General features: G+C 36.0%; 1 protein-coding gene across 1 annotated transcript in view; it reads right to left on the reverse strand.

The window, feature by feature from the left end:
• timm50 (translocase of inner mitochondrial membrane 50 homolog (S. cerevisiae)) overlaps nucleotides 1-14,099 on the reverse strand; it is a 53,083-nt gene that overhangs the window by 11,461 nt on the left and 27,523 nt on the right. The window contains 4 exon segments of the mRNA NM_200665.2: nucleotides 1,225-1,323; nucleotides 4,224-4,328; nucleotides 11,366-11,485; nucleotides 11,572-11,630. Coding sequence (NP_956959.1) covers nucleotides 1,225-1,323; nucleotides 4,224-4,328; nucleotides 11,366-11,485; nucleotides 11,572-11,630 — 383 coding nt within the window.

The following is a 14,099-nucleotide window of genomic DNA, read 5'->3' on the forward strand; positions in this document are numbered from 1 at the left end:
AATATAAGTGCCATATAGCAGCAGTGAGGAGATTGTAAATAAAAAAGGATGCAAGGATGTCGTCAGAGTGGCTTTTTGGTTTCTTTTCCTGTGCATCCCAGCCACTAGCACCCCTTCTGAAAGATTTTTTTGCATAAGGGGGTAATGTATTCATTTAACTTCATAATTTGCACTTTACCATTGCACACACTTTGTAAAATTTTAGTTATCAAGTTTAAAAGTCTCTTTAACACTTATGTTAATTTTATTATAAAGAGATCAGATATTTTGCTTGAATATTTTCATTTTTGACAATTAAAACTATTTGCCTTAGTAATGTTGGTAAATATAAAATCCTAATATCCCTGTATGTATTGCTAAAAATATTTAATAATTTTCGATATCAAATGATATGAAACATGATTTTGTGATAATTTTTTTGCAATATCTCCCAGCCCTAATATAATCTCAACTGAATATAACGATAAATCTGATTTTAACTGAGAACTAATTTTCATCTTTAAGCGTTCGGCACCATTCATAAGCCTAATGAGGACTGAGCTTAGGTAACGACGGACACGACCTAACGAAGGAGAAAGAAGGGGGCCGAAGGTTAATGAGGCCCGAGATGAGGAGGAGAGAAGGAGGGGAAGAAATTGCTATTGTCTTGGCGTGCAGAGAAAAGAAAGAAAGAAAGAATAAGAACGTAGCAGTGGGGAAATCAATGGGTGAACAGAAGGACGGCATGCAGCACAGACATGGGGGGCATCGCGCCATAATGTTGCCCGGGTCACTGAGGAGCGAGGGGCCCACGGGGCGGAGATCCTGAGCAATAAGATCACAACATACTGTATTACAGACACATGGAGGAGCTTTGCTAAATAAGGAAGTTAGCAATCGCTCATCACTCCATCAGAATTGCAGCTTAAGAGCAAACACATTCTGAAACTGGCCCTAGAATGTGTGAATTGAGCCACTAATACGTCATTTATGGTCAGATTAGCAGCATCTGTCTGACTGCAACAAAGTTCTTCGACATGTGGCTTATCTCAGATGCTTTTGATGAGGACTAAATGATTCGTGGCCCTGTAGGAAATACCAGAGCGATGATTTTTTATGGTAAGTGGTGGACACTGTTTACAAGAACAGAGAAGTGTTGTAAATACTGAGAGTGTGTTTGTACACGTCACCATCAAATGTGATAGTGTGGAGCAGAGGTATATGAAAACAGACTGCGGCGTTTACCTTAACATGGTGGCCTTCCATGTAACGTGTGGCATCCCTGAAGAGTCGGTACATCACGAATCCTTGAGGGTCTATGCTGTCGATCAAGGGGTATGCTGTCTGCCCACACACAAAACACAATATTGCTTTCAGGAATCATTTATGCACATTATGAAACTACATTACATTGAAAGAAGAACCTTAAAGAAATAGTTCAGCCAGTTTCTTTTTTCTCTCCCAGGCCATCCAAGATGTATTTAACAGTCTTTCCCAGGGCAAAGAGAAATGAGGGTTTTGAAGAAACCATTAAGAGGGGATGGAGCTTGACGTAGAACATTTCTGATGATCCAAAATATATTTTTAAGCTACTTTAAAGTATTCCACATCTTGTTTTGCTTTGCTATTTTGCACATTGTGCTATGCTTACACCTTGCTTTAACCCTTTTAAATAAGTTTTAAATATTTCTGCTGACCACGCTGCATACGGTTTTTTATGTGACCGTTACTGAATCTCAACAAATGTTCCACTGGCCTCTATGCACAGCTAGGGCTTTTCAGCCAATGATAAACTTCCAGTGCAGACTTAAAGTCATAATTTTTTATTTAACAAGGTTGCTTTTACAGCATCGATGTTGTAATGTAATTGAAATACAATCAGTTCATTTAGTTGTTAAAACATAAAACGAGATGAAAGACAGTGTAACCGCTAGTGCCGTCAGGAGCAGCAAGCAGAAACTCCATTAAAAATACTGGGGTAAAATAAACGGTCATATTTTAAAGACATGGTGAGGAAAAAAGGAATTGAATGCAGTGCTTCTTGTCTGATCTGAGACCCACTTCATATCGTACATCTATCAGGCAGTGAAGATGGCTGATTTTAAAGAAATCAGATCTTAAACGTGGCAATTTTGTAATGCAAAGACAGTTCACCAGAAGCTGATGGCTGGCTAAAATTAAGTCTGTGTGCATTTACCCTATTATGCTAAGAAATAAATGCTATTCTGATTCTCATGTGTAGGAGTATGCATTTCCTCATTTAAACAGCTTAATGATGAATAAGGAGTGGTGGGCGGGGTCAGGTTAGTCTGCGCTGCAGTGGAGAGATTAGAGCTGTTGGATTTACAACATGTTAATTCATCAACTTCTCACAGAATATATAAGGGGTTATTATTATAATATGGCCTCATTTATAGAAGCCTCAAGGACTGTGAAAACATACTTTAGCAATTTTTTTAGAAACTTGGAAGTTGGTACATGATTTGGGTCTGAGCAGGAGATGAAAACATAAATGTTCTAGTAAACTAAATGTGTAACTGATATATCTGTCAACATGTATTTTACAAATCATAAATGTTAGATTTTGCAAGAACTTGTATGTAGTTAAATGGCTGAAACATTCCTGTTTGATTTATGGAAATCTACATCGTCATGTTTCTCTGCCACAGCAGCAAGATTTGATTTTAGCAGCTGATCATGTGGTGCACAGCATGTCTAATCACACTGGACCAGTCTACACTGATTACCCTGTTGTTATAGTATGCAGGTTTATATGGGTTTTTGTTCTGTGGAATACAAATATATGTGGGAGACACATTCCCGCTTAATACTTTTTACAGATTTATTTGAGAATGAAAGGAGACAATGGACATCTGCATGTAGAGCAGCAGATTTTGTTTCTGCTCTAAGAGCTGCAAAACTATGCACAACTCTTTGTCCTCTTTCAAGTCCTGATTCTAACACAAATCCACAATGTGCCATTTAATTTTTTTTGTCCTCAAAGCAACCTTTCGATTTCAGATGGTGAAATATAATTAACATATGGTTGCAAGAGGGAATTTTGATATTGCAAAATAATTGCAAAAAACTGGCCTGTTAATATGTACTGCAATCATACAAGTCTAACTTAATAATTCAGCTACAGAATCATCAAATTCTCAAAGTTCAAATGTGGCATTTTAAATAGAGAACAATAGGTTTTTAATTTGTATGTTATTTTAAAATATGTCTAAGTAATGGTTCCTTAAAAATAACTCTTCTTTATTTGGCTTAAAGTACTGTATTGTGAGTTCAGTACTGAGATGCGCGTCAAATTGTCACTCTAGTGACAACCCTATGGTCTCCCTTAGCTAAATAGACAAAAATACATTTAATATATGAGTAAAACAGTGCTTAATTCTTTGTTCTTCGTGTAATGAGCTGGTTCTGGCTCCTTAAATCACATGACCTCCCCGACATGCATACATCATGTGAAAAGTTGTAAATAAATCACTTGTGAATAGGCACTTGTAAACACTTGATCAAGGAGAGCATCTGCATATACAAAAAGTACATATGCATATCAGGAGTCTGGCTTACTTGCTTTTAGACAGAGGAAAATTAATTTAATTTCAGCGGAAGATACAAATATATATATTGAATATATTTTCACCAATATTTTTTTGAGTAAGCTACTTAAAGTAATTTAACATATATTATTTATCATCTAGGGAGACCAAACATATTAAAAACCTACTAATGTCATGTTTTTCTCCCATCAGAAATCCTCAAAATGATCTGTAACATTTGTAAAGCATCAGGGTGGCGCATGGGCCTTTTTTCCACAATGGCAAACAGCTGAACTGACTTTTGCATACATTAGAATGAAACAAAAAAGCAACAGCAAAAGGCTGTTCAATCAAAACAAGGCTAATTTGCATGACTGTAGAAGTGTGCCACACCAACAGATCAACAACAGAAAGACACAAACACCAACAGACTGCAGCTTTGCATAAGGATCTGTCTAATGGCCCTATTAACGAAATGTTTTACATCTGCACAAGACGGAGCGTTTGTAGAATCAACAAATATCAAGGTGTGCTGCTGTTCCCAAAATAGCATCTATTGTATCCCGATATGCTAAGCAGGGTTCAAGAAACGTTTCCTTTCAACTGCATTTGAAACAATGTATGCGAAAACAAATAAGCCAATTGAAATGGCATTATTGCGGTAAACAGACAGTCCCGATCACCCCTGAGACTCACCATGCCTGTCTCTGATGTGAAGATGACTATCTCATAAAGCGGCGCCAATTGCTGAAACAAGTAGTCGATGCCAGGCCTCTTCTTAAAACGCCAACCTGTGGCCAACTAGAAGAAACAGAAAAGATCCAGAAAAAAGAACAACATTTATTTGGGCAAAATTGTTATTTGCACAATTTTTAAGTTTTTTTAAACAAAGTAATCTTTTATTTGGCAAGGACGTCTGAAACCAATCAAAAAGTCATAAAAAATATTAAATACAAATATATTATTACAGAAAATATATTATTACAGAAAAGCTTATTGTACACTGAATCCGAAATTTTTGTCTGTAATTTTCACACGTAAAATACTTTATTTGACCTCATGTTATATCAATCATACTGACACACTGCATCTGAAATATTCGTCTGTCATAAGAAAATTCAAACTGGGTTTGCATCCAAAAAAAGTGCTTTGAGAGCCATCGTACAAGCAAAAAGCTAAATACAGAATGCCGTTATTTGAGCTACAGATTACTTTACAACAAACAGTGCATGAAATAAAGACAATATGTGGCGGACAGTTGAGAGCCCCTATATGCTGGATTCAGTGACTGGCGCACCTCTGTCCTGCTGCTGTGCCCTGTGTTTGTGTCCATACATTTTACATACTGCCCATAAACATTATAATAGAAAGCATGGTCTGCTTTCTGTCCATTGCTTCGACATGTCAACGCGGACTTCATCTGTTATAATGTCTCTAGGTACTGCCAGTGTCTGTTCTGAATTTGTTTACATATGAGAATGTGAGAACTATCACAAGCAATGTATCAAAATTCCACTGATTTCCTGAAATAAACTTTACATTAGGGGATAATCCAGCGCAGCCCTTGGATAATGAGCTGAACACAATATGTAGTCAATTCCTCTATCTTTTTCTATTTTGGCGAAGAGAGAAGAACACTCAAAACAACAGTTTTTTATGCTTGTTCTAATTACTTATTTAAAATGAGCTGAATCAAGTCAATTCTTGATGTTTTGTTTGGGACAACTTCATTGTTTTATGTTCAACACACTTAAATTTGTAAAAAACAATTCTGTTAACTTAATTGATTCGTGTTGGGACAACATGAGGTAATTTGGTTGAACCCAACCTTTTAAAGTGAACAAAGTATCACTGCTTAAACCGACTCTGAATTATTTTGTGATTTTTTGTAATAGATTAATTAATACGCATCAGACTCAGTGTGCAAGGTTTGCTTAAGTGACAATTTTTTTTGTATATGACTATATTAAAAAAGCACAAATTTCAGACCTTAAAGATGCTAAAAAGTCAATACCATCACGGCAATAAATAACATTTAAACATTAAAATAGAAATTAATATTATTCAAACAGTAAAATAGGAAACAGGAGCTTAAAATTGCAAGCCTTTCCACTAAATTACCATTTTTACTGTACAATTGATTCAACACAGCTTTGGCTAGTCTTTTAACCCTAAACATCTGAACTGCAATGTTTTTTTTCTATGCAACTACATTCATTAGCTTGCTAAGGTAGAAGAAAGGATATAATATGCAGCAGACTTCCGCTGTTAGTCTACTAAAGTTGTCCTTCTTATACCACCTATGACGTATTTTGCTCATAGGTGATGTTTCCAATTTCCAGAGCTTTAATCTTTAACATCTTTAGGCGTCCCATCTGGAATGCATTTATAATGAAATACACTGTTAAAAGATCTTTCTCAGTCATTTACTGGAACATATTAATGTTATTCCAGTCATCAGCGTGCAGAAAGCATGCAAAGCAGAATGAAGCAATTTTCATTTGCTAGCATTAAATGTATGTCTTTAGATACCCAAGTCATGTTAATCCATCATTCTTAACCTAATACTTCTGTATTATGAGATAGGAATCGTACTTTTGCAATGTTCAGAGTAACAGATACTTTGCAGCACTGAAAAACTACACCGGAGAATACATGCAAGGCAAAACAAAACAAGTAAGAGTACAGTCGCAGCTAGAGGTTTAGCAGAAATCAGTGTGGCGTGCGGGACGGTAACAGTCTGCTGAGGTGTGTCAGGTTACGGGGCGGCTGTGCTCCACCTGTCACCTGTGTGTGGCCCATCCCTCACAGCTGGCCAGGTACACAGGGAACAAGAGGGGAGGAGGGAGTAGGTAAGGGAGGCAACAGGTGGTTGCCCAAAAACAGCACTCCAGATGGCTTCATATGATTAGCGGAATAGGAATTGATAAGGATAGCTGGTAATAAACTGATAAGTGGCTGAGGGTTGTTTATACAGGGTTTCAACAGGTTAAGACTTTTTAAGACCATAATAATTCAAATTTCAGACTTACACAAGGCTTAACGCAAATTTTTTTTTTTTTTTTTTTTCAAAAGACCCAGTGAAAACAAAAAAACCCATCAAAAACAAATGTTATTGTCAGAAAGATAATTAATCCATATTGGTAAAAGTTTGTAAATTTGTTAACTTTTATTGAGATGGACTATTGGTGATTGGATGGCTGTTACCTGATTGACTAGCTTTACATGGACATAGGAACATTAAGACCTGTTTTAAATTATTTAAGAACTACAGCACAATATTTCAGTGAATTTAAGACTTTTTAAGGCTGAAAATTTTGTTTTTAACATTTAAGACTTGAAGACCCCACGAATATGCTGTTATATATATAAAAAAAGACTTCATTGCGGGTGGGATATGGTGAAAATACACACATTATACAAGTGTGTAAATTCAAAATATGCTACAGCAGGTACAGTTGTGTTTACATTGGAACAGAATGGGCGTCTTGCTGTAATTTACTCTCTCTCCAAGATATAGATCACATCTTTCTACAGTAGGCCATTAAAGACTTTTAACTGAAACTAGAGCTGCACTAATTCTAATTCATTCTGGCTAAAATGAGAATCGCGATTTTTTTTGCTTAAATTAAAGATCACGATTCTCTCACGATTCAATAGATGTAAAATAAAGCTTAATATGAGATTATTGTTTTTTCTTAAACATAAGTTAAAACAACAATATTAATATTAAGTGTAGGTCTAATGGTTTCTATAAATAATTCTATTCTACTAATAATACTAATGTTGAATTATGTTTGAGATATAGGCCTATGCTTGCAATCTGTAATTGAGAACATTATTAGACCATTTAATTCACTGGTAAAATCAACATTATACAGGCTAGAGTAGTTATACTGACACTGTAAACATTATTTTCAAGCACAACTGTGTGTTCGCTATGAAAGAAAAAACATCAGATGCTTGTCGCCGTCATAACTCTAAAATGTGATATGATTATTTAAATGATGAGCACGCTTTTAGTTTCATTTTCATTGCTAAGTGCTGTTTATACTTCGCACGCGGCTCTCAAACGATCACTCTGTGCCACAAACTGAATATTATTTACAACTTTATTACCTGTTACTCAAAGCATATGCGGGTTCTGTTCACTGAAGTAGATGCGCGCGCGTCTATCATTAAGTCGGGCGCGCGCCCGCACAGTCAGCAGCTCACGTCACGTGTGATGTCCCGGCCGCGAAAACATCATTATATTAAGACAAAAATGACATTTTTTAGGTGAATTATACATGTGACTTTCAACATGATTTGGAGGCGTTCATGTCACTGAACAACATGTGCGAAACAATGAAAAGACTCTTGCAGCCGCCTTTTCTTCTCTCCTGAACTTGAAAATACGATTGGCAGAATCGTAGAAATGCTGGATTAATATCATCTAGGGGGTTGCATCAAGATCACAATCTTTTTTCAATCAATTGTGCAGCTCTAGCTGAAACCTGGATTTTGGCGCTTCATAAAATGCAAGTTAATTACCAAGTAAAAAAGGCAACACAATATGAATACCTGTGCCCTCTGATGTTAGTCCTATAAAAGTAAAACATTTCCAGAGGCTTTGGATTAAAAGGTAATTTTGTTGCAAATAATGTTCAGGTTCTTTTGCTTCTGCTTCATAAGACCTCATCAGGGTTTTATCAAGTTTGTAACACAGGTATTTTTTTAAACATATATATATTTTTTCAAGCATTTTTTTTTACTCTCAAAATTACTCTCTAAATTTATGAATAACCATTAGCCCCTTTTACACATACAGACCTTTCTGAAAAATTACTGCCAATTTTCCGGAAAAGTCTGCATGTGTGAACAGGCCCTTTTTGAAAATACCAGTAAATTCGTTCCGGCAATTTTCCTAAAAAAAAAGTAAAAAAAAAAAAAAGAGAAGTTGTAACATGCTGCTGCACTTTGTGAACGCAGAAGGCAGATTGCCGGAAAGAGCGCATCACATGCAGAAAGCGCTGATGTGAGAGAAGTCTAATTTAGCCAATCAGAACCCTCAGATGCAATCACATGCGTGCTGTTTATGAAAATAAAAGCCTTTGCATATTTATCCAAACACATTAAGCTGCTAGATGTTAGTCACATACCATTTCTATGTTCCTTCTTAATGCTAACTGTGTAAATAATTATCGACAAAATGCTTATGATAAACCGCTATGTGTTTACCTTCAAGCTGTTTCAGTTGCTTGTGCACGTGAAGTGCAGACGTGTTATGGTGAGCGCCAGCACACACACTTACAGTATTATGCACATCTCGACATGCGAAAGTGTTCCTCCATACGTTTTCATCGCAGTTGTTCACAATACTTAATCATCCACAGAGTTTGTAACATAGTCAAGCGTGTAAACATTTAGCTGCGGTTCGCGTTTCTGCCTTTAGATGTCTCATGAGCAGCTGCATAAATGATAAAGCTTTAAATAAAAGTGAAAACCCCTTCTACACTAAACACAATTGCCAGACTTCTTCTATGTTTACAAATACAAGTGACGCCATTTATAGGCCATTTCTAGTTAATGATGTCTGAATTTACCTTTTTTTTAAATGGACGTGTAAATGGTCTTTTCCTTTTTTATGAATTTACAGGTAAAGTTGTTCCCGAAATTTTATGGATATTCACTGGTATCACTGCGTAAAAGGGTCTATTGTCTTTAATATTTTAAATAAGTTTATAAAATTATTTCAAATAGCATTTAGATTGTTCTTTTTTATTTAATAGGCAGCTATTGAGCAAAATCAACTTTTGGAAGCTGTTTGGACAAGTGTGTAGATATACTGTGTCATACTGCAGTGATATTGCGTTTTTTATTTATTTTATTATTTTTTTATTTTAACATGACATTAAAATAGGACCTAAATCCTATTTTGGGCCTACTGCAACATGACATGGCAGTGTGGTTCCCTTGCCCACTAATATTAATCCACAATCAGGCGCTTATTATCTTGTGCCAATAGTAACGTCTATAAAAATTTCCAGATAACAGGATTTGCAAAGAAACTTTAAGATTTAAAAGATCTGTTCCAACTCTCTGTGATACAGCTGAACATCAAGAAGCAGTATGTGGTACAGTTTGTATTTTTTATAGCATTTTGAACTATACTTTTTGAGCTACATAATTCATAACTGCTCACCGCATAGTGTGCACAAATATAAACACTTTAATCATACAACAGGAGTCCGGGTTTGTGGACTTTAGCTATAATGGATCTCTATACAGCTGCCTAATTATCCATTTGTTGAGTAGATGAGCAAAAACCGCACAACGTGATAAATGCGCGTGCGTGCGTTTGTGTGTTGTTACCTTGAATGTTATAACAGCATTTGTGTGTGGTTCAGTTATAACTGTAGTAAATGTGACTGTGGGTCTCTGTTTTAAAGTGTCATTGTTCAATGGTGTTGCTGTCTGTCATTTTTGCATTGTTTATCCTGATATCTGACCCTGGAAATCCTTCTCTGAAGCAAAATTTTATGAGAGTGTGGCAACCAGCTAATTTTCAATAGGCACATGCAGGCACCAAAACAACTGCAGTTCTCTTTGACCCAAAAATTGGCATTATCAACAGATTATTAAAAAAATCATCTGATGGATATTTTGACCTGAAACTTCACAGACACGTTTTGGAGACACAAAAGACTTATTTAACATCCTGTAATAAGGCCAATGTAGGAGCCCTATCACATTCTGGAAGCATGTCTCCAATTGTAACCGTGTAATTGTGAGATAATTTGAAATATGATATATTCATTTTTTAATTTGATTTTGCTCTAGGGTGGAAATGATTTCCAGTAGCATTTGTTTTATAATATTAATCAAATGTATATCTCACAATGCAAGTACATTAAAATTGAATTGACAAAAGAAGCATATGACTTAAAAAAATCATGTGAAACCTCTGAATACATTCCAAAGTTTGGCACAAAGAGGAATATTTAAAATAATTTATTTATTATTAAGTTGAATTTACTTTAATTTGAACTAGGGTCGGGCGATGTTGACCAATTTGGCATCGTACTGTGTCTAATGTGAAACATCGGGATAGACCATGGCATCGTCGTCTTATCGGAGGTGAATGAATTATTTATGAATAATTTTAGTTTATATAACTAAAAATAGCTTTACTCATAAACAAATCATAAATAAATAGAAAATTTGCACACAAATTACAACCGTCAATCACTTTTTCCGCGGGAGGTTGGTCGCTAAATGCACTGCTGGTCGATGTGCACGGCCGATGTGCACTGCTCTCTCGAGCTCAGACGAGCGCATGACAGTGAGTGTGGCTGTGTGGTCACATGATGTGCATTTTTAGCAGACGGAGGGCTGTTCAGAAATGCTAGGTAAAACACTGTGTGGATGTAGATCATTTTCGTTCTAAAATGCCATTTTAAAACTAAGATGTATTATTGTAAATGGGGCCTAAGTGTGTATTTTTCGCGAGCGGGTTTGCCACGGGGGTGGGTGGAGGATCGGCAATGCCGGCTCAGCATTATGTTGTCTATTGGCGATGAATGATGGCATCATCTATCGGCCCAACCCAATTTTGAACTACTGATAAAAGTTATGGAATACAAAATTATGTTTAACAAATATTAATAAATCTTTTACATTTAAAAATACAATTTATTCCTGCAAAGCAGACTTGAGTCTCACATTACGATTCTTCTAATATCCCGATTTGCTGCTTAAGAAACATTTATTAATATTAAACAAAATTATATTGTTCTAAATCCTCAAATGCAAATCCCCAAATCTCGTGAACATCTGAATTGAGCTGTGACACATACCGACCACTCTGGATGGAGAAGGACATCTGTGAGCTCCAGCACCAGAGTATATGGAGGCTGGTAATAAGGCTCTCGTAGAGGGTCTGGAAGAAGCTTTGGGCTTGTGGGCTCGATGATCATCTACAAAAACAAAAACATAACTTATTAACACCAACTCTTTATCATTAAGCAATCATGAAATTGGGATTATTCTTCAATCCTCCAACCTGTCTGTAATCTTTGAAATATTTGAAGGTTCTTCTAAGCTGCTGGATGACAGGAACATCTATAGGGAAGAGAAATCAGATGAATACATGAAAATAATGTTCACGTTTCATTGATTAGATGTTAAAAAGTATTGTAAATGCTTTGGAGCTTAATTATAATAACCACGTGACAGCATTTAACAATAATGGCCACTTTAGAACATCCCCACATCACTCAAACTAAAGTGATTAGCCCTATTTTACTCCCTCCAATCACCACATGCCATATGCCAGCTTGAGCGGCAGAAAGGACAGATAAAGTGGCGGCACAGGTTCCACGCGCCTCCTGCCTGCTCGCTGTGCGTCTGTTAATGCCGTCGTCCTGCCGAGGGGCACGTCAACAACATCAGGGCACGAGGACAGAGGCTGATTAGGAGACAAGGGGGAGGGACCATACAAAGTGCTTAAACACCCTCTCCTCCGGCCGCTTTCCCTCCTTTTCTCCTCTTTCTCTTTTGATTAGTTCGGAGGGGGAGTGTTTGCACTCTTTGAGGGAGCATGTGCCTGTTGGCAGTCTTCAATGGAGGAAGCTATCCCTTGAGACTAATGAGCGAGACAAGATGGACGTCTTATCATCGCATTTAAGCTGAAGGGAGACAGTGGTTGTTTCTTTAGGTTGCATTTTTGCAGATTTGATGCATTCGAGCATGAGCATCTGGTTGAATGCGTTTTTGGCTACCTCTGGAAGTGTTAAAAGGTCGACACACAACATTTTTCAGATCCCGTTTACATCTATATTATGTAAACATCCACTTTTGATCACAGATCGAGTGTAAACATGGCCTATAATGAAACACAAGGAATAGATTATTGTTTTTATTTACTTGCCCTAATGTCATTCCATTGATCGACTTTCTTCTGAGAAAGAATTAAAAATGGAACTTTTAATCAAATAAGCACAGTAAAATTTGACAAACCATATAGTCTTCAGAAGATATTTAATTTGAAACCTGCGTAAAACAAATATTTATCATTATTATAATATTATCAGGGCGACACAGTGGCGCAGTAGGTAGTGCTGTCGCCTCACACCAAGAAGGTCGCTGATTTGAGCCTCTGCTGGGTCAGTTGGCATTTCTGTGTGGAGTTTGCATGTTCTCCTTGGATTCGCGTGGGTTTCCTCTCGGCTCCGGTTTCCCCCACAGTCCAAAGACATGCGGTACAGGTGAATTGGGTAAGCTAAATTGTCCATTGTGTATGTATGAGTGTGAATGAGTGTGTATAGTATTTCCCAGAGATGGGTTAGCTGGAAGGGCATCTGCTGTGTAAAACGTGTGCTGGATAAGTTGGAGGTTTATTCCCCTGATTAATAAAGGGACTAGGCAGAAAAGAAAATGAATGAAAGAATGAATGATAATATTATCAGACTGAAATGTAAAGACTTTGGATTAGGGCTGCACAATATTAGAAAAATTGCAATATTTTTTTTTCTGCGACATATAGCGCAAAAATAATTTCACAAGACGATTATTTGGAAAGAATTCATAATTTTACATCGATTGGGATTATTTCTTTAGGGGAGTGAATCTGCAAAATGTGTACACATACATATAAGGTTGACATTTGCATTGAATTGCTCATATATATATATATATATATATATATATATATATATATATATATATATATATATATATATATATATATATATATATATATATATATACACACACACAACACAAAAAAAATAAATTAAAGCACAGATGAGACACAAATAGAACATAAAGCAAATAATACATTTAATAATCAAATGTAAAGTAACACTACAGTCATCCTTTAAACAAGTAAACAAATAATCTTTATAAAGTGGCAAACTTTATAATTTCTTCCTATTTGTTTTAATTGACTTGAATTTGCTTGACATCCTCCAATGCGACTTTTGCACATTGCGAAAGTGATGTTGAAACAATATATTGTGCAGGCCTACTTTAGATACAAGAAGGGACTGGTTTTGATGCACTTTGATAATGCATTTTCTAACATGAGAACTACATATGAACAAAACGTGTAGAGCAATTATTAATCATAATTCATCATGTCATAATCCATTATTAACATACAAATTCATGTTTGTAAATATTATTGCACCATGAGTAAACATGACTAAACGTTAACTAACATAAACAAATACTGTAGAAAATGTATTTATTGTTTGTTCATCTTAGTAAACTTCATATTACCCAACATTAACTAATACAACCTTATTGTAAAGTGTTAACAGAATATATTTAACAGCTGTGTTTCTATTGCAATATTGACATCTCCTTTGAGTAAATGTTCATGTGCGAGTGGGTGTCTGATATGACATCTTCTGAAAATCTCATCAAGCCTGGAGTTAAAAAAAATATTTTGGATTTTCTTCCCATTTCAGGCTGGATTTCAAAAAGTTTATTTTTAGAGCACTGATCCCGTTCTGCCTGCCATATGTTAAAAACCGGTTATTTGAAGAAAGCGGAGGTCAGTTAATAATGACAGAAGTTTTCCTTTTA

Source organism: Danio rerio, chromosome 15 (genome assembly GCF_049306965.1).
Source record: "Danio rerio strain Tuebingen ecotype United States chromosome 15, GRCz12tu, whole genome shotgun sequence".
Classification (NCBI taxonomy): domain Eukaryota; kingdom Metazoa; phylum Chordata; class Actinopteri; order Cypriniformes; family Danionidae; genus Danio; species Danio rerio.